The following is a 27,634-nucleotide window of genomic DNA, read 5'->3' as shown; positions in this document are numbered from 1 at the left end:
AAATTTATGTAATCTAAATTATCTACTCTCACAGAGCAGTGATTACTCTCTCTCTCTTTTTAAATCCTTTTCTGAATCACATAAACACATAAAGAATAGAACAAGCTCCTTGCTCCACCTAATGAAAAAGGAGACAAGGACATACTCATGAGCCATTTCTCCTGGCAGAGTGATGCCTCTTCCCTAAAATACTGGTTCCTGAGAAATTCTTCGGCAATGAGAATGAAGTTCTAGATAAATGAGGTCATTGTGAGTAGCAGCCAAAGTCTTTCACTGCCTTTAATGGTCAGAATTTTCTTTTCTTTTCTTTTTTTTTAACACCTTTATTGGAGTATAATTGCTTTACAATGGTGTGTTAGTTTCTGCAGTATAACAAAGTGAATCAGCTATACATATACATATATCCCCATATCGCCTCAGAATTTTCTTTTCAAAGACAAAAATGATGTTATTCTTTTTTGTAAATATGGTACAGTTTTTAAACTCAGGCAATCAGAAAAGTATAACCGAGAGAGAAATAAATTACCCTGAAGCCCATTACCCTGAAACCTTTGGTACACATGATTCTGCACATCTCATTATGCTTATATGTACCCAGAGGAATGATTCAATAGCTGAATATGTAGACAAAAGCTAGGTTATGCCATACTTATGATTTTAATAAAAGTAGTAAATTTAACTTGATTCAAACTTTGAAGAAAAAGAAATTAAAATGAAATGAATCACTGCAGTTCAAATGTTTCATCACCACATGAGATATTAGTTCTTAAAAAGATCTTTTAAATTAAGAAAATTGTGTATGAAAGATATTGAGAGTTTACTTATTAAAATGATGACATATTTTCATTTTGGATCACATATAATGGCTTCATGCTACAGAAGTCAGTACATATACAGTTTTTCCCCACCTTCTGGTTTGTTATATTATTGATAAGGTTCAAACATTTACAAGAAAGTTCTGTAACCATATTTCCCATCACTAGTCTTAGTTCTACATTTAGATAGTTTCAATACCTGCTCCCTTTTTGCCAAAATCTTGTCATTTCTAAGTTCGTTTAGGCTCATCTTTATCCCTCTGTCAGTTGGATATCATCTTTAGTTAGTGTTCCCTCCCCACCACAGCCTGCAAGAAGGTCTCAGGGGAGTGACAGTCCAAGTTCAACCTGCTTGAAAATACAGAAAATATATTTGCTGAACTTGGTAAGAGTCTTAGGTCACACTTATTTTTCCCTCAGAAGATACATCACTGTCATGAACTGAGTGTTGCCAGATAGAAATCATTGCTTTTGCTGTGACGGTCATAAATCATTTCATTTTCTTCAAAGTTAAATAACTTTACCAAGATATGTCTTCCTATTATCTTTATTAAATTTTCCTAGACAGAGCATGCATTTACGATATGCAATTCCAGGTAGTCATTATTACCTGTTCAATTATTACTACCTGTTAGCTATAATAGGCTTTTCATCTCTATATAACATTTTTATTTTCCATCTTCTTCCTAAGTTCTGCCACCGTGCTTTTTAAAAAAGTTATTCTTCTTGTCTTAGAACCTCTTCTTTGACTGTTATCCCTTCTTTGAGGTTTACCATTAGAGAACATGTTGTTTATGGATTCAAACTATGAACCATTATTTGTCTGAATTTTTCTTTAATTTCCATGAGAAAGCTTTCAGGAATGTTTGACTTGTGTTCGTTTTGTCTTTCTCCCTTTCAGTAATTAGGGATAGGTGTGCTGGATTCTTTGGGACAATTACTCTTTGAATGGAGCCAGCTCTTTATTAAATATTAGGTGAGTGGGTATAGGAGTGAGGATCTAACACACACCCACTTACCACTTTGCATTTCTTCTTGATTGCAATGAGCGTTGAGCGAGAGGTGAAAAGTGAAAATGTCCATTCACTATTATCTTTAATAAAAACTGTGAGTTGTACAGAATTCTGCCCTCAGTTTCACTTAAAAATATCCTATGATTCTAATAAGTATAGATGTTTCAGAGGTGATGGATTTCCTTGTTTGCTCAGCCACAGAATAACGTTTTGACAGACTTCTTTTCTCCATTTAAATACCTTCTTCTTGCCTAAGTACTCAATACTCTGTTTCCATGAAGAAACTGTTGTCTAATTTAACCTAACAAAACACAATGAGACAATTTAACATGAAATATCTAAAACCTTTCTTTTTCCTCACTCATTTAATACAATAGATGGTTTATCTTTGCACAATTAATAGGAGTCTGAGTCTTGTGCTTATAAATTAGCCAAAACGAAAAGAACCAACTTACATGAAATACTGCACAGAATAAGTAACTTCCACTCCTTGTAGGCCCTGTGGTGGGTTCCACTGTAGGATATTCTTCATGTTTATAGATAAGAAGGTTATATTTGTAGGTTTAGGCAGACCACCAGAGACACAGGAAACTGAAAAAGGAGTAGAGAGGAATTGAGGTCTTAATAGAGAGAAAGGAAGACCTAACATGTGGTAGCTGGTCTCCAGATATGGCCCCCAATGAGCCACACCTTCCAGTACTCATGCTCTGTGTATTTCCTTCCAAACTGAACATGGGCTGACCTCATGGCCCTCTTTAACCAACAAAATTGATACTGGGACTGAGCCTTAACAAGGCCTACGAGCTTCCACTTTTGTCCTTTTGAAAGCCCTGAGCTGCCATGTAAAAAGTGGGCTATTATGCTGGAGAAACCATGTCAAGAGGCCATATGAAGAGGGAGAGGTTCGGCTGTCTCAGTGTCCCAGCTGAGCCCAGTCTTCCAACCAAGGGGCCAGAATGAAGCCACTGTGGACATTCCAGCCCCATGTGCCATAGACTGAAGCTTCATGAGAGGCTCTGAAAGAGACCAGCTGAAGAACCATCCAGCTGAGCCCTAGATAAATCCTCAGAATTATGAGAAATTATAAAATGATTCTTTTAAACCACTAAATGTTGGGGCAGTTTGTTATGCACCAGAAGATAACTGAAACAATCTCTTTATTAGATATAGAAATAAAATTTAGGATAGATGTCACTGAAAGGCCAGAGACTGGAGCTGGGGTTAGCTTTACTAAAGTATATAATAAAGAAATAGTTATAATAAGAACTAATGAAAGAAGACAATTTATTTAATTAAACACTGATATGCAGGCTTCCCTGGTGGCACAGCGGTTGGGAGTCTGCTTGCCGATGCAGGGGACACGGGTTCGTGCCCCAGTCTGGGAAGATCCCACATGCCACAGAGAGGCTAGGCCCGTGAGCCATGGCTGCTGAGCCTGCACATCTGAAGCCTGTGCTCCACAACGGGAGAGGCCACAACAGTGAGAGGCCCACGTGCTGCAAAAAAGAAAAACAAACAAAACAAAACAAAACAAAAAAACACTGATGTGTTCACCTAACTGTGTTCTAAGAAAGACTGTATCCTAGAGGATTAATTTATAGAAATCCTCTGTAAAGGAATGATAAAAAATGGAGAAACTACCAAAAAATTAGAAAAGAAAAGTGAAGAATAGTTTCTTATAAAAGAAAATAAAGACGATCCTTTAAATACAATAAATGAAAAAATTCTGTGGTGATATGAAAGAATCAAAATATTAATTTAAACTACTGGAGAGATCCCAAAGTCCTGAGTAATAAATAATCAGATATTATGAAGAACTTATCATAAATATGCATATTCTAGTCAATGAATTTGGAAAATATCAAATTTTGATATTTCAAATCAAACAGGAAATAAAACTGAGCTAAGTCACTGAAGGCTGGTCCAATTTTGGCTAACGTTCAATAACTCTTGTATAAAGCAACTGAGACTAATGTCAGAGAAAGGAATTAGCTTTATGATTATGGTAATCCTTGGCTAAGATTAGCTCTATACAATGTATTGTAATCCCACAAGCCAAATGAAAAGAAAGAAAAAATTCTTTCCTTTGGATTTAAACTTTACAACGTAACATGACCCTGATTCTGAGCCAAAGTAAGCTCTTTAACACGTGGCAGGGTGACCGAACTATAAGTGGCTGAGTTTGCGTTCGGGCATGTGTGTGAGCATGTGCTACATTTGTAACGACTCCTACTTTTAACCTTGCTCATTGTTTTTAATACCTCAGTTTTGTTTTATTTTATTTAATAAATTTATTTATTTATTTATTGGCTGCGTTGGGTCTTTGTTGCTGCGCACGGGCTTTTCTCTCTGGTTGCGGCAAGCGGGGGCTACTCTTCGTTGCGGTGCGCGGGCTTCTCATTGCGGTGGCTTCTCTTGTTGAGGAGCACGGGCTCTAGGCACACGGGCTTCAGTAGTGGTGGGACGCGGGCTCAGTAGTTCTGGCTCGTGGGCTCTAGAGCGCAGGCTCTGTAGTTGGGGCACATGGGCTTAGCTGCTCTGCGGCATGTGGGATCTTCCCGGACCAGGGATCAAACCCATGTCCCCTGCATTGGCAGGCGGATTCTTAACCACTGCGCCAGCAGGGAAGTCCTCAGTTTTATTTCAGAGAGGGAAGTTAAACACTCAAAGAGAAGCTCTGTCAACTGGTCACTGTGTGGGTGTGTGTGTAGGAGCAGTAGAAAGGACCTTTAAAGGATGCCACCTGCCATCAAAGTGTCTGTCTTTGATTTCTATTCTTCGAACTCCTTGGAACCACTGCATATCAACTGGTATTGGCTTTTTCTGGAGCTTATATATAATGAATAATTATTAATGATTTAATACTGCTCTGTGCTATCACTAGGTTCTAACTTTTAATCATATTTTTAAGACAAAACAGAGAACTTGGGGAAGCAGCACCATGAAGTATAGTATTCCCCAACCCTTCAAAAGTGGGGAACAGGGCTTCCCTGGTGGTACAGTGGTCGAGAGTCCGCCTGCCGATGCAGGGGACACGGGTTCGTGCCCCGGTCCGGGAAGATCCCACATGCCGCAGAGCGGCTGGGCCTGTGAGCCATGGCTGCTAAGCCTGCGTGTCCGGAGCCTGTGCTCCGCAACGGGAGAGGCCACAACAGTGAGAGGCCCGCGTACCGCAAAAAAACAAAACAAAACAAAACGAAAACAAGTGGGGAACACTGTCAACATAAACAATTCCTAGGATCTTTCCAGATCTAAAATGCTGTGGCTCTATATTTTTAGATGACACTAACACGTAAAGAGTGGTTAGCATCTTGTAAAAACTAAATTAAAATAGACTGTGTATTATAATATCACGACGGAAGACATTACCAAAACATGGCTCCACAGAACTAACTGAGAAGGAACCAGAATAGTCTGATTTGTGGCAATTTGTGTTCGGAGAATAAAAAAACACAAGTTATCTTAGATATTATAATCCAGGCATATTTTCTCAATGTTTATCTATACAAAGGTTTATCTTCTACATTGGTTTCTGTGTGACTTTTAATATAAGTAAACAACAGAATTCTCAAAATGCCTAAAACATACCCCCAAATTTTTAAAGAAATAACTTGGAATAAAGTAAACGGATTGCTCATTTTAATTTTTTTTTTTTTTTGCGGTACACGGGCCTCTCACTGTTGTGGCCTCTCCCATTGCAGAGCACAGGCTCCGGACAGTGAAGTAATCCATTTGAAATACAAATAGGCCCGTGGCTTCCACTGCATAAAAGCCTTAGCCTTTTATGAGAGGAAGGAAGAAAGATGGGGGCAAGAACAGCACTGGAGAGACCTGTGAGGCTGCAGTTGCAGCAGCCCCAGTGAGGAAGGCTGAGCTTGCACCGAGATGCTGGCTGTGGATATGGAGGGTGAGGTGGGCGCAGCTGGGAGCTCTCTTTTCAAAGTAGAAACAGTATCCCCTGATGAAGCAGAGCTATGAGAGTCACATCAGTAAGAGAGTTGCTGTGTTCTGAAAGCTAAATCAACAGATGAGGATTTATCAAGAAATATTTGCCCTTTTGATGATGCAAAAGAGTGATAAAAAATAGAATTAGCACTTTGTTTTTGAGGAGAAACAGTATTTTAAAAAGAACAACTTATAACTAGTATTTCCTTGTGGTGTTTTCATCTTCACAAAGTTGTAGGCACTGTTTGTTTCCAGTTTGGAAAACATAAAGAAAACACTCCTGAATAAATGTTCCAGTTGAGATAAGTCATTTTCCTAACCTGCCAGTATCGATGAGATAATTTAACCAACACCAAAGAGGAAATATGTCACACCCACATTGATATCAGGAGTCATGTGCCAATTCGTGGGAAACAAAAGCATTTTCGTTCGCATAGATTGATGGCCTGGAAGTACAGCTCTGATCCTCTGAAAGTCCGTCCATTTAATATCCCAAATCACGAAGCTGTTGGATTAGCACACATAATTTTATTTCTGGGAGTGCTATACCATTACAACTTCGGTTTGGTACACAAAGTTCTCCATGGTCTGGTCTGGCCTCTCCTTTTGTAATTCTGCCAAATGCACTATGCTCATTAGTCACACCAGATCCCCCACAGAACCCTAACTAGCTCTGCGTTTTTTATGCCTTTACAATTCTGGTACCCTCCTCCTATAGTATCTTTGGGAACTAAAAGACGCCTTATTTTTCCATGTGTACCTCCATTTAGAGTACTGGCTTGCACTATGTTAATGACGTGATTACGTTGTGATGTTGTGGAGGGTGTGCATGGTCTCCCCTAAAGGGAGTGGGCATTCCTGACGACAGTCACTGGGTGGGAGGCTGGTCTTTCAGGAGAAAATGAAACACAGAAGATCTCAGAAAGGGACAAGAACTCCAGGCTCCCTTTGAGCTTCCCTGACCGGGGTATGGACATTGGTCAATGGAGGGAGACTTGAGGGGGGCCCCCTTGGATAATGGGTATTTAAGATGGCTTCTGCAAACTAGTGGTTCCCAGTGGGGAGGTGGGGAAGGGCAGTAGAGGGGTAGGGGATTAAGAGGCACAGACTATTACGTATAAGATAAGCTACAGGGATATATAGTACAACACAAGGAATATAGCCAATATTTTATAACTATAAATGGAGTATAACCTTCAAAAATTGTGACTCATTATATGGTACACCTGTAACTTATGTAATATTGTATATCAACTCTACTTCAATTTAAAAAAGGAAAAAAATTAACCAATGAACAACAACCAAAAAGATGGCTTCTGTCCTAACAAAGCTGTGAGGGGACAGCAAGAAGGGGTCCACTTAATGAACTCCTAAGGAATGATGGGTTAGCTATAGCCTGTAAGTCATGTCATTTAGACCTGTGTTCCCTTTCAGTGTTTATTTTCCTCTCATTATATCTTGGCCTTTGGGAAAGTCTTCTAGCCCAGCTTCATCTATGTTATAACCCCAAAAAGAAAAAGTCCTCTATCTCCTCTTGGGTCCTTCTAGTAGAAAGAGAATAAATAAATGGAATTTGAAATGGGTAAATCTTTGACAACTTCATTAGTGGAGTTTTATAAGATGTGGCTGCTACATTAGTTCCAAGAATTACCTTATAGTTACCTTTCTGTAGGTGGAATGAAATAGTATGTGACATTTTCTTAATGGCCTCAAAGATAATACTAAGGTCATCATCTTAAGTATGTTGCAGTTTTAATTATATGCCTGACAGTAAAAGGTATTTCCATTTCATTATACTGTGGGAAAAGTCTATGCATAAATTAGTGCCTGACGAACACTGGTAAAAAGTGGTGAGGTTTTCGGAGTGAACTCACAAAGGGTAATCAGGCTCGTGGTTACCCAAACCTCTCTCTTCTGGGGCTGAGGCTTTCTGAGTTTCCCATTATGGACAGTATGCTCATTCACTCCTGTGGAAAACCATCAGACAAGAGGCTGAACCATCAAATGTGTCCACTTTTGGGGACTTCCCTTTGGGGCCATTCAAGTCTCTCAAGCTCATGATTAACAAGGGAACCTCAGCATTGAGGAAGCCCTGCCCACCTTTGCCCAGAGAAAGTCTCCAGCCCTCCAGCCCCATCTGTCTTTCTGAAGCTAAGCAATGAAGGCATCACTAGGCTCTGAGCTGTTTGACCCTGGGCACCATGTCTTATAAGATTCTTTGTATCCCCAGTGCCTCTCAAATAAATACTTTTTTTTTTTTTTTTTTTTTGCAGTATGTGGACCTCTCACTGCTGTGGCCTCTCCCGTTGTGGAGCACAGGCTTCGGACGCGCAGACTCAGCGGCCACGGCTCACGGGCCCAGCCGCTCCACGGCATGTGGGATCTTCCCGGACCGGGGCACGAACCCGTGTCCCCTGCATCGGCAGGTGGACTCTCAACCACTGCGCCACCAGGGAAGCCCTCAAATAAATACTTTTGAACTGAACTAACCAGGGACCACTGGGCTCACATAAATTGTAGAGAAAGGGCAGGACCCGGATTCACATGAGCATCTGGATGAGGGTGACACAGTCTGAACCACCAAACCCTGATAGCTTGAAATCACCCCGGGAAACTTACACTATACACAGGGGATTAGCACAGTCAGAAGATACTCAACAGATGCTTTTTAATGAAGGAAGGGCAGTTCATGGCAAGTGGTTGCTACATCTTACAAGTGCCTTTCAAAATAGGAAAATACCTACTATGCTTGTAAGACCAAAAAAAGAAAAAAAAATCACCTCCTGAATGAGTTTTCTGTTGTGGGAAATGGGGTTAAAAACAATCGATGTACAAGAAGCACCAGAGGGTGATTAATCAGTTTCAGGAAGCAAAAGTTGGATATATCTCATCCCAGCCTCCACGAAAGGAGAGCCAAACAGTGTCACTGCCTTCAAACAGATTAAATATTGTTGTAACTTCATCATGCTGAAAGGAAAGGCATATTTTCTTTTGTCTTAAGTTATCAATTGTCTCTCCTGAAAAATATTAACTCCTCTTTCCTCTTTTCCCCCTTGACATATATTACATATATCAAGTGCCCTTAGAAAGTGAGTCATCTAAACAACACTTGAAATGTTATTCAGGAACTATTTACCTGAGAAAATATACTTAACTGTCTTCTGTAAAGGAGCCAGTACGGTTTGATGTTAACGTTAGTTCCTCTGAACTCGATTATCTTCCTCTACCAATCCCGCTACAATTTCTCTAATTATTTCTTTGCCCACTTGCTGCTGTACTTGCATACTGCCTCTGTTTTCTCTTAATAGTATACTGAACGTTATATAGGGCACTGCCACCCGCCCTATCTCGCTGGCTTCTAATAATTGTTTACGTGAGTAGGTCAGACAGAAGTTTTAAGAACAAGAGTTCTAGAGCCACACTGGGACCTACTCCCCGTTCTACAGCGTACCTAAGCTGTGTGCCCTGAAGTAAGTCATTTAGCCTCTGTACTCGATTTCCTCATTTGTAAAATAAAACAATCATATCATCTGCCTCATAGGCTTGTTGGAATGATTAAATAAGGTTCCCAAAATAGCGCCTGGTACAAAGAAAGAGCTCAATAATCATTAGTTCAGTATCATCCTCCATGGTTACTATTCTCCCTTTATAGCTGATTAGATAGAGGGCCAGAGAGGCGGACTGATTTGCCTGTGGTTATTCGGCCATCTGGAAGCTGTTTGAGCCCAAGTGCTCTGAGGACAACAGGGTTCTCTACTAGGACACTCACTTACTGCCTTTAGGGAACGCTTCGAGGAGCAGTGCTGTGGGAAGAAAAGATTGCATGGTCATTGGAAAGTGTGCATGTTACAGATGACTGCTTCTAAGGAGATATATAAGAATTTCAATGGGGAGTTCAATTCTTAAAAATGCAAATGCTTCATATGCTGCTTTTTCCTATCTTTTCTCAGTGTGAATAAAAATATGTACACACACACACAAGGAATTCAAGGAGGAAAACCCTAGTATTTCTCCTTCACTGAAGTTTTTTCTGGTGGAAAGGTACTTAGTCATATCATTCATTCAACCTCATTACTGGGCACCTACTAGAAACAGAAACTGATAGTTACTAGGGTCAGTGGCAGACAGAAACACACAGGAGGCCCTGCTCTCACAGAGCAGATATTTTCTGAATCTGGGACACAATCCATCAATACATGCTTTCCCTGCCAGGTATGTGAACTTTCATGTGGATGAGCGATATGTAAGTCATACATAAAAAGCATGTTATTTCTTTATAGCCACACCTCAGTAAGTCAATCTATGTGCTTAAACATGTTTTGGAATATTGCTGTTGGTGCTTGAGAGCAAGTAGGACTTTAAGGTTGAGACTACTTCTTAAAATAAATATACTGGCATCTACCCATCAAAAAGAGTGTGCATTGTCCTAGCAGTTCCCTTGGGAGGGTTTATAATTATTCCCTGGTACTGCTCAGCTCTGGCATCTGGGGCATGCTTCCTTTCAGCTACAACTGTCTTCAGCGGTTGCTTGCATACATGCAAAAAATTCCATCTCATTGTTTTTTTATAGTCACACCTTGTTTTTGCCCAACATAGCACTTCTTACTTGATTACCCAAGTTGGTCAGAAGTGGCTTTGAATGCTTTTGAAAATTAAACCACACCTCCACGATGAAGGTTTGCCACTTAATGGCAAACCTTAACCTGACCGATGCATACAGGTTCTATTGAGAACTCTGAAAAAAGGAGTTTAGGAAATACATTGTGAGATTTTTGTGCACAGCCTCCTAAAATGTCTATTTTGAAGAGGCCATTATTAATTTGAATATGTTGGTCTCGTTGTTAGAAAAGCAGTCCCACTTCCTTATGTCATCTCCTGTATGTATGTCTTCCCTTCCCTTTCCCTTTCAGACTTGCTTTTTGAGGCCAGGGACTTGATTTTTCTCCACATTTTGTGATCTCCAAAGTGTTTATCCAAATTGAATATCATAGTAACTGTGGAAAAATAGATTCAAATGTGGGTTGGAGTCTCTACAACTTGATAACTTGCCTCAGAAAGGAAAAGATAAAAGAAATAACAGAGTCAAAGACAAACCATTTGAAACCACTAAGGTATTGGAAAGAATAGCTGTTGGGAACTCCCAGTTCCATCACTAGGTGTTTACTAAGTATCAACATACATCATCCACTTTATTTTTCAAATAATTTTCATAAATCATAGTACTTCTTTATATCCTCACATAAGGAATGTGATGCTTCCACTAACATCTCCATCACTTGAAATTTTCAGAGAGAAAATCAAGATAAAAATGTGAGAAAAAAATTAATAGAAAAAGTAAGAGAGACAAAAATAATGACTTAGTGGAGATTTGGAAGTAATTAGTAGTATTTACTTCTCTTGGCCGTCGATTGGGATTTTGAGGCAAACGAGGTTGAGAGTGTGATCTCAGACTTTCCAGTCAAACAAGATGAAGACAGAGGTGTACAGCAGCCCTCAAGACCACTGTCAAAAAGGTGCAATATTTTTCAATAGGTTAACTCTCCTCCACAGTGACAAGTCCATGCTTTGATGTTTTTGATGGTGACGGGGGCTCGGATCACACCTCTTCAGGGTTGAATTAAGCCTCAATGAAGTTGTGTAACTAAATGTGATAAAATGGACAGGGGATCCACGTGCTGCGCGGGGCTCGCTGAAGATCAGCTCTCTGAGGTGGTTATCCTACCACAAAGATATTAAAACACACTGGTCAGGATAAAAGCAGAGCAACGGTGAAGAGGCCACCCACGAAGAGCCAAAGGCTCTGACGACACTGGAACCTCTCAGAGAATGGATCAATGAAGACATTCCCTTTGCTCTTGCTGTTAAAGCTAACAGAGCCTTCAAAGGACTGTGTTGATTCAGGAAGTGAGAAAGTGCGCCTCGGGCACCAGCCCTCTAGAAAACCACAGCTGTAACAAGAGAGCCTTTTGATACCTGTTTGTGGTTGGATTCAGTGTTGCAGAGAGCCGCAGACCACAGTGACCTGTTGAAGCTGTCAGTGACCTTGAGGTCGGGCTGTCCTACAGCTGCAAAGCTCCTTACTCCCACCCACCCGGCAATAAATACCATTGTCAGAAAAAAAATCACCTGTTTCATAGGATTCTGCTTTTTGCTGTTGGGTTTTGTTGGTTGATTTGTAGTTTTACAAGAAAGAAATGTAGGTGGGAAAAAAGAATGTTAACTACGTGGTAGTTTATAGATAGAATATGCTTAGAGAAGGATTTAACTTTATTTTCTTGCTAGCATTTTAAATGCAAAATGTAAAAAGTATATTGGCAATTCTCATAAGTCTCACTTTCCCTTTTCATAGGAAGCCCTGCCTGACTCCTAGATTAGATCCGTTGCCTTGCTCTGTGCTTCTAAAGAAGCTTGGTTTCCTCAGTTCTGGCATTTATACTTTGATGTAATCACCCGAAGTTAAAAGCTCCACGAAGAAAGAGGCCCTGTTTTCTTGTTCACCTCAATACCGAGAACAGTTCCTGATACGTATGAATGAAAGATATTGAATAAATGAAAGAAAGAATGAATAAATGAAAAATGCTCAAAAGAAGGTTATTTAAAAATCACATTGTGTCAAGTTGTATTTTAACTTATGAAAACTCAAAATGAATGTGTGGGGTGTGAAGGTTAATTCTTTTTCATTAACTCTGACCATCTCAAATACCTCATTCCCCTAAGTTATTTGCTCCTAAGGCACATGTGATATTCTATTTTGCACCTAAAAACTATCAGCAAATTTAAAAAATAACAACGTAAAGCATTCGGTAGGATAATTCAGAGGACCTTTTACTTCTTTTATACTTTCATCTAAAATGGCGGAGGAGGGCTGACTTGGAGTCACGTGGACAGTCAGCCTCAAGTACGAAAATGGTCCATGCTGGAGCAAGGGTGAAGATTTTGCAATGAACGTGCCACGTAGAGCAACAGAGATGGAGGTCTGACGAGAGTGAACCCCTCTGCTGAAGAAATTTAAACTCCACCATCTTTATTACATACCCATTGACGTTTCTCTCCTTTTTAAAAAACAGGTATAATGAACATACAACGTATTAGTTTAAGGTGTACAACATAATGATTCCATGTTTGTACATATTGCAAAATGGTGGCTATCTTTTATGTTCATGTTATGGAAAGTACAGGAGACGACTCATCTCTGCCCTTTACATTCTCAGGAGAGCCTTTCAGACGTGAGACTTCTGCAAAGGTTTCCTTTTGGCAGTGGACAAAGACTAATAAATGCGTTGAGGAGGAAAACTGCATGGGGTTGAAAAGGTAGCTTTTCGGGCTTCCCTGGTGGCGCAGTGGTTGAGGGTCTGCCTGCCGATGCAGGGGACACAGGTTCGTGCCCCTGTCTGGGAAGATCCCACATGCCGCGGAGCGGCTGGGCCCGTGAGCCACGGCCGCTGAGCCTGCGCGTCCGGAGCCTGTGCTCCGCAACGGGAGAGGCCACAACAGTGAGAGGCCCGCGTACCGGGAAAAAAAAAAAAAAAAGAAAGAAAAGGTAGCTTTTCTCCACTTTAGAAGCCAAGCTCAAGTCCTGCTCACTGCCCTACAAGCCGCTGAGGGTGTGGTAGGTGTTATAAATTCAACCGTGGCCCCGCAAAGAAATACGTTGAAATCCTAGTCTCCAGTACCTCATAAAGTAACCTTAATTAGATATAATGTCTTTATAGAGGTAATCAAGTTAAAAAGAGGTCATTAGGGTGGGCTTCAATCCAACATGACTCGTATCCTTATATAAACGGAAAATTTGGACGCAAAGAGAGACATGCACAGAGGGAAGATTATGTGAAGAGACAGAGAACAGTGAGTGAAGGCAGAGGATTGGAATGATGCTCAACAGGCCGAGGAATGCCAAGGATTGCCAGCAACCACCAGATGCCAGGAGAGAGGCGTGGAACAGATGCTCCCCTACAGCCTTCGGAAGGAAGCAACCCTCCCAACATCTTGATTTCAGACTTCTAGCTTCCAGAACTGTGAGATAATACATTTATGTTATTTTAAGCTACCCAGTTTGTGGTACTTTGTTATGGCAGCCTCAGGAAAGTAACATAGTAGGTGTCTGTTCCTTGTATCTTTCCTCGAAAATGAACACAATGTTTATTTAACAGAAGCGTGAATGCTTTAAGGGCTGCCAAGTAACCTGGAAGTAAGGATGGAGGGATTGAAGTAGGAGAAAAAAAAAATGTCTGCAAAGTTGAAAAAGAGGAAATTCAAATGGCGGAAGTAATGTAAACAAATGCTTCAACTAAGAGGATACACTTGCCAAAATATCTCATATCACCAAAATACAAATGTTAATGGTATGGAATGGAAAATTTCAGGGGGCTGGATTAAAGGCATACATGTTGAGACTCAAGAAGTATAAGGAAAACTCCCTGACATATCTGTACAGGACAAGGTTTGCCCATTCTCTGCGCCGGGGGGTGGAGCTGGAGTTCGATGATGCGGTGCATAAAGTGATTGGAGAAGCTGAGTGGAAGCCATTTTGGCGTCTCAACGTGCACTGTGGTGACCACCACACTTGAAAAACAGAACTGATTTTGAATAGATAATATTTGTAATCAATAAAAATTTCCTTTCCAGAAGAGTCTCCTTAATTGCGTTAAAGTCCACCGTGACGGACATCATGTGCTCTAGATAAAGCATCATACCGGGCTTCCCTGGTGGCACAGTGGATGAGAGTCCGCCTCCCAATGGAGGGGACACGGGTTCGTGCCCCGGTCCGGGAGGATCCCACATGCCGCGGAGTGGCTGGACCCATGAGCCATGGCCGCTGAGCCTGCGCGTCCGGAGCCTGTGCTCCGCAACGGGTGAGAGGCCACTACAGCTAGAGGCCCGCGTACCGCAAAAAAAAAAAAAAAAAAAAAAAAAAACATACCATACTTCTATTCTCTGTATTCTGAGAAGTAAAGAGAAAGAAAATCGCCTCCACAAACTGAAATTGTATTAATATGAAATGCTGAGTTTAAATGAGGGGTCAAGGTCTGTGTCTTATAGGAAAAGACAGCAAAGGTAAAAAGGGAGGGTAACTTTTAGGCATCAGGAACCCTTTGTTCACCAGGAAACTGATGCTGAATCACTTAAGGACCAACATGCCAGGGGCAGTGATTACAATCTGGCAGACCAGCCATGTCATCATGATCTACAGTGAGTGTGCCTGAGAACTTACAGACAATCTGGAACACACACATACAGAAAAGACCAGGAGAGAGAGACGCCTGGCATGACACAACTGGGGAGGTGCTTAGCTGAGACGAATGAAGACAGAGGAAATGTGATGGTTGCAGTCAATGAGCTGAGCAGCTTGTTCTGCATGACTGCATCAGCTTAGAGTGAGGACCAACAATGTGACAAGATGAGAGATCAAGACCTCAGCTCGTTCATGGGAAGAACATTCTAGTAGCTGGAAGTCTACAACGACAGGACATCCTGTCTTGGGTGTCAGGTATCAAGTTTCTTGTGATGAGAGGTGCTCCAACAGCAGATAGGTAATGACTCTGAAGTTATGTTGCAGGGAACATTCACAAGGGAAGCAGTTGGACGGGATTTTAAGGCCCTTTCAAGCCTAGTTTTCTATATCAAAAGGAATTCTGAAAATAAAGCAGAGGAAGTATTTAATTGTATTGTCTTCAGCCAGCATTCTTTTTTAAAAAAGTTCTCTTGTTCTCCAATTTTATATGGAATTGACACATCTTGAGACAGATTATAGAGATTTAATTCATTTTTCTAGTATCACCTTTTGAGTCAAATAATCATAAATGTGGAGCAAGAAAAAGTAAAAATGCTGCCAGAACATCACAATCATAGCATAAAGGTAATGTTATAAATAAGATGAATAAAATGATTTCACTTCTTAAAATATATACTACCTTAAGCTGCAGTTAATACTTAGCAGTCTTTTTCTTTATCATCATGGAAGTAAACATGTCAAAGATACCTGGTAAAATTGTACATGAAGAAAAAGATGCAAGTAGAGAGTCATTTTAAAAGTATCATGCAGGGCTCCCCTGGTGGCGCAGTGGTTGAGAGTCCGCCTGCCGATGCAGGGGACACGGGTTCGTGCCCCGGTCCGGGAAGATCCCACATGCCGCGGAGCGGCTGGGCCCGTGAGCCATGGCCGCTGAGCCTGCGCGTCCGGAGCCTGTGCTCTGCAACGGGAGAGGCCACAACAGTGAGAGGCCCGCGTACAGCAAAAAAAAAAAAAAAAAAAAAAAAATCATGCATATAATGAAAGATGCCTTTTAACCAAAAAGGCAAATTTACTGAGTGGCATTTGTGAAAAGCACTATGCCAAGCACTTAAAAATAGTTAATGTTTTATGCTCATAACGTTTTATGAGATGCTTCTACTAAAGTATTAGTTTTATAGCATTAATATTAAAAATTAAAAATATATGTGACTGCTTATTGTCTTTGTCTAAAGTTTAGGCTTAAATGCAAAATCTGCATCCTACCTATGGCTCTGAGTCAGAGCTGTATGGAATGGTGCACTCAGGGAACTGACGCCCCTCCTCAGCCCTACCGCCTTGGTCGTACACCATGCCACCTCCTGTGGGTAACAGATCTCCTTTACTGTTCTCTAGGGAGCAAATTCTGCCTTTCCTGGGTTTGTACTATAGGAAGCTGGATAAATAGCTACAGGCAGTAGGAGCACGTCTTCTGAAAGGGGAGGCTGGTGATACCTATAGCCACATGCTTAGATCTCAGGTATGTGATGCTCTCCAGACATGCTGAGGATGGGCTTCGAGCTGATCAATGAGGAGCTATGTAACAGCCAAGAAATGATAAATGTACACGCAAATGTACAAGAAATCCCTCATGTCTGCTCCAAAGGGAATGGGAGAGAAGCTGGAAAAGAGGACAAGCTTGTTTGATGGAAAGAACATTTGAGAAGACAAATCCTGCTTTAGCTGCAATAGAGCACCCAGATGTAGACCAAGTTCTTGACTTTTAGCATACAATATGTTTAATATCAGGTGCTTTCCTGCGAAGTTGAAGCAAGATGTGGAAACGATTTAGCCTTGATATGAATTTGGCCGGTAGAGTCAGGGCCTACCTTTGAGGATTACAGATTTGTGAAGCAGGAAAGACATATCCTGTTAAGTGAAAAAATGCTAAGTGGAAAAGAGAACCTGTAGTATGCTAGGTTTCATGTGAGAAAGAAGGGGAATATGAGAAAATACACACATATCTGTTCACTGGTACAGAAGAAATACAGGAAGGATAAACCAGTAACTAAGGAGACTGGTTACCTACGGGGGTGACGTGGAATGAGAATAGGAACCAGATTGTAAGGATGATGAGGGGGCAACCCCTCTCCAAGTGTACCATTTGGTACATCTCTCTCTGACTCTTAAACTACAGTAATGTCTCACATACCCTTCAAATACTCCCAAATCAAGAAACAAAACCAACTAGCATGTGGGAAACCCCAACTGAAATACAAACAGTAACAAATGAACCTAACCTTATTACAAATAGACAATAAAGTAAAGAAGGTGAAAGAAAACCGGTCTAATCTAAGTAACTTTGGTCAACAGTATCTTGACTGGGTATTATAAAGCTAAAGACAAAAGAACTGTATATAGATGCTATAATCTAGTTAGTAAATGTCCTTCTCATAGAAGCATGGGTTAATACTTCTGAAACTCTAAACTAGAAATGAAGAAATAAGTAAATCTATTATAGATAATGATATCAGGTTTCTCACTGTTGGAGAAAGAAGCTACAAATAAAGACAATGAACTCTGTGCTCTTGGAATCACAGGTATCAGTGTAAGCTTATTGTCTTTTGTATACATAGACACATATATATAGATACAGAAATACAGATGTGTGTGGATGCCTGGGTTAGTATACATATTTATAACTTCCAGCTCTGTCCGCTGAGAGAGCCTAGAAACAACATTCTAGTAGCAATGAGTATGCCTGGCAACTAGATTTTGGTTTCTAGATCCTATTCTCCAGTAGAAGGAGCTAGAGCTCCTTGGGGAAGTAGCTGATTCAGCCCTGGGGAAGGGAAAATGCAAGATGAACCTGAAACATTTTATGTTGCTAGAAAGCAATGAAATGCTTAAAAAGAATGGGGCTTGTTGAAAGGACATGGGAGCCAAACTAAAAGAGCTTTTAATGGCCAAAGCTGGAACAATTTGAGCAGCAAAATTAATAATAATAGTATTGGATTATAGCTCAAAGAATAAAGTAAATATTTATGAGTCCATATTGATATATTTAAGCAATTGAATAAATAAATAAATGGGGGAGAAGTAAATGCTCTTCTTTGCATTAGAATTCCAATTTAATAAATAGAGAAGGAAAAAATGAAATTAAACAAATCACCATTAGGCATCATAGTTGTTGCATTCAGTATCCACTGATGAATACTAAAATTAGTGGGTGTAAGTTTGAGGAGAAACAGGATATTTGCATGATCTCAAAGTATCTTCCCACAATGTATTTATTAATCAGAAAGCGAAAATAGTAACTATACAGTGAAAAACCCTGCAGACACCACCTAAACCAAATGATCAAGGTTAACATCACCAGGAAGAAGACACATTGACATCATAAACCCTTTGATATGATGCGCTGGGAAAGACAACATAATCTCTGTGGTATTATTGCCCAAAAGGAATAACCTCACTCTAATCAAGAGGAAACTTCAAATGAACCCACATTGAGGGGCAGCCTGAGGAGGAGGTGATAAGAGCTCTTCAAAAATGTCAAAGACATGAAAGCAGAGAGGCTGAGGAACTGTCATAGATTGGAAGAGAGGAAGGAGACACAGCAACTAAGTGTAATAAGGACCCTGGATTGATCCTGGAACAGAAAAGGGGAATTAGTGGAAAAAAGGGTGAAATTGGAACAAAGTCTATAGTTTAGTGAATAGTGTCAATACTATACCAATGTTAATTTCCTCATTCTGAACACTGTACCACAGTTACGTAACATGTTAAAATTAAGAGAAACTGGGTGAGGGGTTTATGAGAGCTCTATTATTTCTATAGCTTTTCTGTAAGTCTCAGAATAGTTCAAAATTAAAAGCTAAAAAGAATAAAATAATGAAGAAAATTTAATTAGTTCACTGGGATAATTTGTGTGTGTTTGAAAAATATCCTGAAATAATTTCTCAGTGAAATAAAATACCTGATGCTGTTGTGTTCATATCAAAGAAGACACACTTCAACAAATACCCTCATTCTGTTAATTATAGTATATTAGTTCTAATAAGTAGAGATGCTGTAATAGACTGCATTCAAAAGCTCCAAACCTAGAGTTTGGCTCATTTGTTCATAGGCATAATAAACAATATTTTTTCCCTCTCTGGGGATTTTGGGAAGATCTCCTTGAAGGACGCACATTGGAGGTGAGATGCCAAGTCTGAATAGGAGTTAGCCGGGGACAGAGTGGACAGGAACATTCCAGCACAAGGAACTGCAAGTATGAAGTCCTGAGAGGGAAAACGGTTTGGTTTGCTCTAGGAACTGGAAAAAGGCCAGGATAACAGGAATTAAGTGATGTAAGGCTGGAGACACAGGCAGGACTGAGCCGTATAAGACCACGTAGGAGAATTCAGATGGAAGCCTCTGAAGGGCTTGAGGAGAGGAGATACATGACCTTGGAAAGTCATCTCCTTCCACTCTCTTACTGGCTTTAAATGCTTGTTTATATTATGCTGACCACGGTTCTTTATCTTCACTGAGGAATAAGACATGGGATTGGGCCAACAGGGCAGAGTTTGATAAACCACAGTGATAAACTTCCTAGTGAAACTTCTGTCCCTGGAGACATAAGAGAGTGAAGGTACAGATGTGTATCCCTCCTGCCTTGAGGGAGTGGCACAGACGTTCTGGATTCCTTTAAAAGTTTACCTGAAATGAACTACGAAGAACTTTCCTAAAATGTTGATGCCCCATTGAATTTTTTTTTCTTTCTCTTTGGATGTTTGGTATTGTACAGCCTGATCCAATCACAGAGTTGTGTGACTACGAACTTTTGTGCTAAAAGTTCGAAAAATTAAAGAATTCGCCTACTGGAGAATGGTAATGTCATATAACTATTAGAAGGTTCACACTGCTCAGCAGATATGGTGGCGGATCAATCAAGATAGAATAGCTCTCTCTTAAGAGCCAGGTATGTAACCACATACCATGTAACCACATATGCCTTCTCACCTGGTTTTCCCAGCAGTCCTCAGGGTGCCTGGAGGCCCAGAAGAGGACAGGAACTCTTTAAGAAGAGCTAAGAAAGTACCTGAGTCTCGTGGGTCCGAAAAGAGTTTCTTCTGTTTTGTTTTTTCCCCAATTTTGCTTTGAAGCCAAGAATATTATTACCTTCTAATGTCAGCCTCCCAACCCAATTAAGGAGCAAGCTTTATTTCTTTGATTAGAAATAGAAACAACTAAATTCATATCTGTTAGTTGAGGTTCAGTATCTGGATAGGTCAGGAGCAGATCTTCCCATTCAGCTTACCTAAGAATATTTATCACAAGACAAAAGAACTACAATTTCTGGTAACTTTAGGATTTAGAAGAGAAACTTTTTGTGTATAATGTCTATTGTCCAAAAATCTCTCCAAGATCTATATGCACACAATTCTTACCTTTGTAACTGTATTGAACTTTAGTAACTTTTTCTTTGACTACTAAGGACACCGCAGTTTCATGAACAACTTTCTTCCTGCATTCACTGCTATTGTTCAGCTCTGGGATAAAAACATGGAAGCCTGGATCAAATCTGTACAAAGCACAGTATTCTGGGAAGTTGTGTTGCTTTAACTTTTTTTTTTTTTTTTAAAAAGGAGGGTCCTAGATATCTTGCTTTTAAAAAATTTCTTTCTCTCATACACCAGAAATGCAGAAGGAAAAAAAAAAAAAACGAAATCAGGTTAATGAATCATTCTGGTTTACTGGATTCCAGATGGTAGAGAGTTAACACTTAAAACCAAAAAGCCTTGAGTTACCTATATCATGGATCAGTTCAAAGTTTTGTTACTTGCAAAAAAATCAAAGAGCACCTATATGTACAAGATCAAAACTGCAAAGGAAAAAAATGACGTGCCCAGAAAGATCTTACTTTAGAAACGCTGCACTTTCTAGCTCCGGTTCCCTCAAAGCCCACTCTTTCAGGAAGTTTGATTTTTAAAGCGCAGACATCGCCTCCTTCCCTGGGGTGCTCTGTTGAAAGGCTACAGGTCTGTGCGGCCACGGCTTGGGTCGCGGGAACCTGCGACGTGCCGGCGAGTGCAATGCGAAAGGTCACTGTCACCGACCGTAAGTTACCAGCTGTGGGGACCGCTCGGAGCGACCACCGTCAACCTTCCTCTACCTCGCCCGCAACGAAAAGTGTGAAACGCGGAGCGCGCGAACTTGACCCTGAATCCGGCCCACGCGAGGCAGCGGCGAGTTTCTCCCTGGGACTCCAGGGCTCCCGGCGCTGACCCGCGCTCCTCCCGCTCTGCGCGCTTGAAAGCGAAACCCGGGGGCTGGAGGGCCTAAACCAGCCGGAACTGGGCGGTCGTCGCGGCCCCGGCGCTACCCTCCTACCTGCCCGTCCCGTCGGCGCGGCCACCAGCAGCAGCAGCAGCGGCAGGGCCGGGAGGCTGGGTGCCGGGGCCCCTATGGCAGCCGTCTTCGCTGGGGGTCGGGGGGCGCACATGGGCGGCGGGGCCGGGTCACATCTCCGCGGGCGGCCGGTAGTGTCCGACGCCCCCTCGGGCCGCGGGCGGTGGGAGCGCGGCCTCCCCTCGGCGCCCCGGGCCCCAGCTCCCACTGCGCGCCGCGCTCGGGTCGGCGGGGCGGCCGGGGAGGCGGAGTCGCGTCCCGCCGCAGCCCGGGCCGGACGCCAGGGAGAGGGGAGGGCCCGCGACTTCTAGTCCCAGCTCCTCAGGCTCGCTGCTCTGACAATCTGAGACTCTCCACCGCCGCGACCAACGAGATTACTGCTGCAGGGAAAACCTCCCTCCAGTAAAGGGAGCGTGAGCCACGCACACTGAAGAGTGATTCTGGTCTTCGGGCCTGATGGTCATTTCTGTAAAACTTTTGAAATGTCCGAGTTCAGTGCCGGAGGAAGAATGGATATTTATTTCTCCACACACTGTCAGTCACTCTGCCATCCATTGTATTTGATTCCATTGATTCCATTTAATCCTCGTCATCTGCAATTAGGCATTGTCCCATTTTACAGATGAGGAAAGGGACACTCAGAAAGTTGGGGCGTCGGCCTGAACTCCCACAAGCCTGTGAGCAGTGACGCCCGGATTTCCACACAGGCTTGATTCTAGGTCCCATGCTCTTCATAATGGGAGGGCGGGGCTGAAATTAAGAAATGTGCTGAAGAGTCACAGATATAGAAAACAAATTTATGATTCGCAAAGGGGAAAGGGAGTAGGGGAAGGGTAAATTAGGAGTTTGGGATTAGCAGATACAAACTACTGTATATAAAATAGATAAACAACAAGGTCCTACTGTATAGCACAGGGAACTATATTCAATATCTTGTAATAACCTATATTATATCTCTCTATATCTATCTGTCTATCTGAATCACTTTGTTGTACACCAGAAACTAACACAACAATGTAAATCAACTCTGACTTCAGTTAAAAAAAATGTATTGAGGGCTTCCCTGGTGGCGCAGTGGTTGAGAGTCCGCCTGCCGATGCAGGGGACACGGGTTCGTGCCCCGGTCCGGGGGGATCCCACATGCCGCGGAGCGGCTGGACCCATGAGCCATGGCCGCTGAGCCTGCGCGTCCGGAGCCTGTGCTCCGCAACGGGAGAGGCCACAACAGTGAGAGGCCCGCACATGGAAGCAACCTAAGTGTCCATCAACAGATGAATGGATAAAGAAGATGTGGCACATATATACAATGGAATATTACTCAGCCATAAAAAGAAATGAAATTGAGTTATTTGTAGTTAGGTGGATGGACCTAGAGTCTGTCATACAGACTGAAGTAAGTCTGAAAGAGAAAAACATGTACTGTATGCTAACACATATATATGGAATCTAAAAAAAAAAAAAGTTCTGAAGAACCTAGGGGCAGGATAGGAATAAAGACGCAGATGTAGAGAGTGGACTTGAGGACACGGGGAGGGGGAAGGGTAAGCTGGGACGAAGTGAGAGAGTGACATGGACATATATACACTACCAAATGTAAAACAGTTAGCTAGTGGGAAGCAGCTGCATAGCACAGGGAGAGCAGCTCGGTGCTTTGTGACCACCTAGAGGGGTGGGAGGGAGGCAGACGCAAGAGGGAGGAGATATGGGGATATATGTATATGTATAGCTGATTCACTTTTTTATAAAGCAGAAACTAACACACCATTGTAAAACAATTATACTCCAATAAAGATGTTAAATAAAATAAAATAAAACCATATGTGGTAAAGGACTGTTTGCCTCCCCCCACCAAAAAAAAAAGAAAGAAAATGAAGCCAATACATTTGAGGGGTGAACTGTAAAATAACACATATATTAAGATGTATACTTATTAATTTATGAAAATGCAGCATGGGTGTGATTTCCTTAGCGTAAGTTACTCTGTAAGGGAGAAGAGATGTCCATTCTTGGATACTCAGCTGTGGACAGGGCAGGCTCAGAATGTACTAAGGTGATTGCTCCAGAAGTAAACCTGAAGATTAGAGGACAGGTGGCAGTTAGAGGGAGAGAGCTGGCAAGATAAAGCTCTCTGAAAAGTATTGGGGGTGGGGACAAATTCGAGAAAAGGAGAGTTCTGGGGAAATAATAAGCATCTGGTACTTAGAGGATTTCTGTGAGGCTTTTAGTCCACTCTGCCATTCTCTGTGGCTGTTTGGGGCCACTAGCAGTTTTTGTCATGCTGTCTGCTTAAATCAAATTATATCCAATATTAAAAATCCTATGGCATCCTATCTCATCAAATCTTCCTCCAACTCTTCAGTTTTCGTTTTGAAAAGTGGTTCATGCATTTTAAAAAATTTTGTAATTGTGAAGCCTATTATGTATACAGAAAAATGCACAAAGGTAGTTGTTCCAACTCAATGAGTTATCACGGAGTGAAAGCATTCGTAAGCATCACTCAAGTCAAGAAATAGGACAATTCTAACCTGACAGAGTCACCTCGCCTACTCTTTCTCTTCTCCTCCAAATCACTCAGGGTGTATTCTATTGTATTTGGCTTGTCTCACTCAACATTAGGCTATAAGAGTTATCCATGTTGTTGCCTGTAGCTGTTGTGCCGTGCTGTGAAGTTATTCATTGCATGACTATGCCACAATTTATTTATGCATTCTATTTTTGATGACATTTAAATTGTTTCTGGTTTGAAGCTATTAAAAGTGCTGCTTTGAACATTCTTGTACATGTCTCTTGCTTATGTGCACATATTCCTGCCAGATACACACCCAGAAGTGTAATTGCTGGATCATAAGACATACCTAATTTCAACCTCAGTAACTTAAATAATGCCAAACCTGATTTCTGAAGTACTTGTAACAATCTACACCCCTATCAGCTGTAATGAGAGTTCTTTTTCCACATTCTTGCTAATATTTGGTATTTTCAGGCTTTATAATTGTAGCCATTTTAGAAGATATGTAGAATTATCTCATTGTGGTTTTCATTTGCATTTTTCTGATGATTAATTATGTTAAGAACTTTTTCGTAAGTTATTAGCCATTTGGATAATGGATAATTTATCAGCCTTTTGGATAACACATAATTAGCTCTTGTATCATGGATCTGCTGAAGTTTTGCCTATTTTTTTCTATACGATCGTGTCTTTTAATTTTATTTTTAATTGGTTTGAAGGAATTTGTTACATCTTCTGAATATGAGGCCTTTCCCAGTTATATATGTTGCAAATATTTTCCTTCTTGTTGTGGCTTGTCTTTCCAGTCTCTTCAGACAGTAATAAAAGAAGTTCTTAAATGTAATCAAGTCTAATTTACCAATTAGTTCTTTTATGGTCATTGCTTTTTTGTGTTCTGTTTAAAAAATGTTATCCTAGCCTAAGATCATGAAGATATTCTTCTAAGTTATCTCCTGAAAGCTTTATTATTTTATTTTTCACATTTCAAATTATGATCCACCTGGAATTGATTTTATATATGATGTAAAGTAAGGGTTCAAGTTTTATTTTTTATGTGAGTCCAACTGACCCAGCACTATTTACTGAAAAGTTATCCTTTCCTTACAGCTCTTCATAAACTGTCTTTCATGAAGGGGTCTGTTTATAACCATCCTCTGTTCTGTTGATCTATTTGTCTATTCCTACGCTAATACCACACTATTTTAATCATCTTTTTGCTGGCAAACAAGTCCTTTACTTTGTTCTTATTCGAGTACCTTGGCTATTTTTTTCCCTTTGCATTTCCATATAAATTTTAGAATCACTTGCAAATTCCCACAAAACAACTTGGCTGAGACTTTTTTAAAAAATGCTTTTTATTGTCATACATAAAATAAGGTGCATAAAGTCCACTAATCTTAAATCTTTCATGTATACACAACCATGTTACCAACTACAGAACAAAATATAGAATATTTCCAGGACTCTGCAAAATTTCCACATGCTCCAATCAATATCCCTCCAACACAGGCAATCACCATTGTGGCTTCCACTACCATTTGATTACTTTTTAATCTTCTTGCCCTTCCTACTAATGGAACCAGATAGCATGTATCCTTTTGCATCTGGCTTCTTTTGTTCCACATAATGTCTTTGAAGCTCATTTATGTTATAACATGTATTAGTAGTTTTTCTTTTTTATTGCTAGGATGTTCCATGATAAATTTTTTATTTTATTTATTTTTTTTGAGGTACGCGGGCCTCTCACTGTTGTGGCCTCTCCCGTTGCGGAGCACAGGCTCCGGACGCGCAGGCTCAGCGGCCATGGCTCACGGGCCCAGCCGCTCCACGGCATGTGGGATCTTCCCGGACCGGGGCACGAACCCGTGTCCCCTGCATCGGCAGGCGGACTCTCAACCACTGCGCCACCAGGGAAGCCCTAGTTTTTATTTATGTACTTCTGTACAGAAATTTTGCAAAGGTAGTACAGAGAATTTCAGCATACTCCTCATCCCATTACATTACCATGGTAAATTTTCAAAACTAAGAAAGCTACATTGGCATGTTACCTTTGAGTAAACTCCAGACTTTATTTGGATTTCTCTGTTTTTTCCATTTTTGTTCCAGGACCCAATCCAGGGTACCACATTGCTTGCGACAGCTGTGGCTCAGTCTCCTCTGGTCTGTGATAGTTTCTCAATATTTCCATGTGTTCATGAACTAGACTGTCTTAAGGAATATTGGCCAGGGATCCTGTAGATTGAAAAAATATCTATGAATAATTTAAAAATACCAATATGAGTCTAGCAAGTTTTCTAGACATAAATTCAATATCCAAAAAGCAATTGCACATCTGTACACCAACATTAAACAGGTAGAAAATTAAATAAAATATTGTTTATAATAGTATGAAAGATACCTAGTATGTGAGAAACCTTTAAGAAAATGTATGAAATTCCAATCAATGACATTGAAGAATAATTTTTTTTTAGGTGGGGAGATATGAATTGTAGTTATGGATTGAGGACTCAATATCTGTTAAAATTAGGTCATATATTCAATGACCACAGATTCAAATCTAATCGAAATTTTAACAGACCTTTGTGAAACTTAACAAGGGGATTATAAAATTTGTGTGGAATTGCAAAGGTCCAGAAATAAAGACTTTTTTTTTAAAGTTCAGATGGAAGGACTTTCCCTTCCACATATCAAGCCTTATTGTAAAGTTACAGCAAGGAAAGGTGGTAAACTAAAAGATCAATGAAACAGTATACAGGCATACCTCAAAGATTTTGCAGGTTTGGTTCTAGACGACCACAATAAAGTGATTATCACAATAAAGCTAGTCCGCGAATTCTTTTTGTCTCCCAGTGCATATAAAGGTTATGTTTACACTACACTATAGTCTATTTAGTGTGCAACAGCATTATGTCTAAAAAAAACTATGTACATACCTTAAATAATACTTTATTGCTGAAAAATGCTAACCATCATCTGAGCCTTCAGCAAGTCATAATATTTTTGCTGGTGGAGGGTGTGGTCTCAATCTTGATGGCTGTTGGCTGATCAGACGGCTGCTGAAGGCTGGGATGGCTGTGACAATTTCTTAAAATAAGACTACAGTGAAGTTTGCTGCATCGATTGACTCTTCCTTTCAAGAATGATTTCTCTGTAGCATACAATGCTGTATGATAAAGTTTTACCCACAGTAGAACAGTGGTCAGTGGAGCAGTCAGAACACACACAACATTTATCAATTAAGTCTTATATGGGTGCAGCTCTTGGCACCCCAAAACAATTAGAGTAATAACATCACACATCACTGATCACGGATCACCATAACAAATATAATAATGAAGAAGCAGTTTGATATTGCTAGGATTACCAAAATTTGACACAGAGACAAGAAGTGAGCAACTGCTGTTGGAAAAGTGGCACCAATAGACTTGCTCGAAGCAGGGTTGCCACAAGCCTTCAATGTTTAAAAAATGCACTGTTTTCAAAGCACAATAAAGTGAAGTTTAATAAAACGAGGTATACCTGTATAAAGTCCAGCATTTATAGACATTTGTTGGCGACATTTTACAGATATTTTAGAAGAGTGGGAAAAGAGTGGGATTTCAGTGAATGGTTCTGGGAACATAGGGTTTTTATCTTATTTTACACCACATGAAAAACAACTTGAGGTGCATTGAAGAGCTGTTTTAGATTAAATGATGTCCTTTCCCCCTGAAATTTATATGCTGAGGTCCCAACCCCCAGTTCTTCC

General features: G+C 40.8%; 1 protein-coding gene across 4 annotated transcripts in view; it reads right to left on the bottom strand.

Moving 5' to 3' along the window:
- Window positions 1-21,628, bottom strand: part of IL20RA (interleukin 20 receptor subunit alpha) — a 56,154-nt gene extending 34,526 nt beyond the window's left edge. Inside the window, exons 1-2 of one of the 4 annotated variants that reach the window (XR_009521918.1) lie at window positions 21,360-21,604; window positions 2,284-2,419 (exon numbers count right to left, since the gene is read on the bottom strand). Coding sequence is in view for 3 of the 4 variants with exons in the window: in XM_060029907.1 (XP_059885890.1) it covers window positions 2,284-2,419; window positions 21,360-21,471 (248 nt within the window). In the remaining variant the exon portion in view is untranslated. Of the gene's footprint in view, window positions 1-1,014; window positions 1,926-2,283; window positions 2,420-20,889; window positions 21,308-21,359 lie in introns of those variants that run through there. The other 3 variants (XM_060029907.1, XM_060029905.1, XM_060029906.1) reach the window with 3 other exon arrangements.
- Window positions 21,629-27,634: the final 6,006 nt, after the last annotated feature.

This window comes from Delphinus delphis, chromosome 14 (assembly GCF_949987515.2).
Source record: "Delphinus delphis chromosome 14, mDelDel1.2, whole genome shotgun sequence".
NCBI lineage: Eukaryota > Metazoa > Chordata > Mammalia > Artiodactyla > Delphinidae > Delphinus > Delphinus delphis.
Note: the sequence above shows the minus strand (reverse complement) of the source record. Positions and strands in the feature narration are given on the sequence as shown.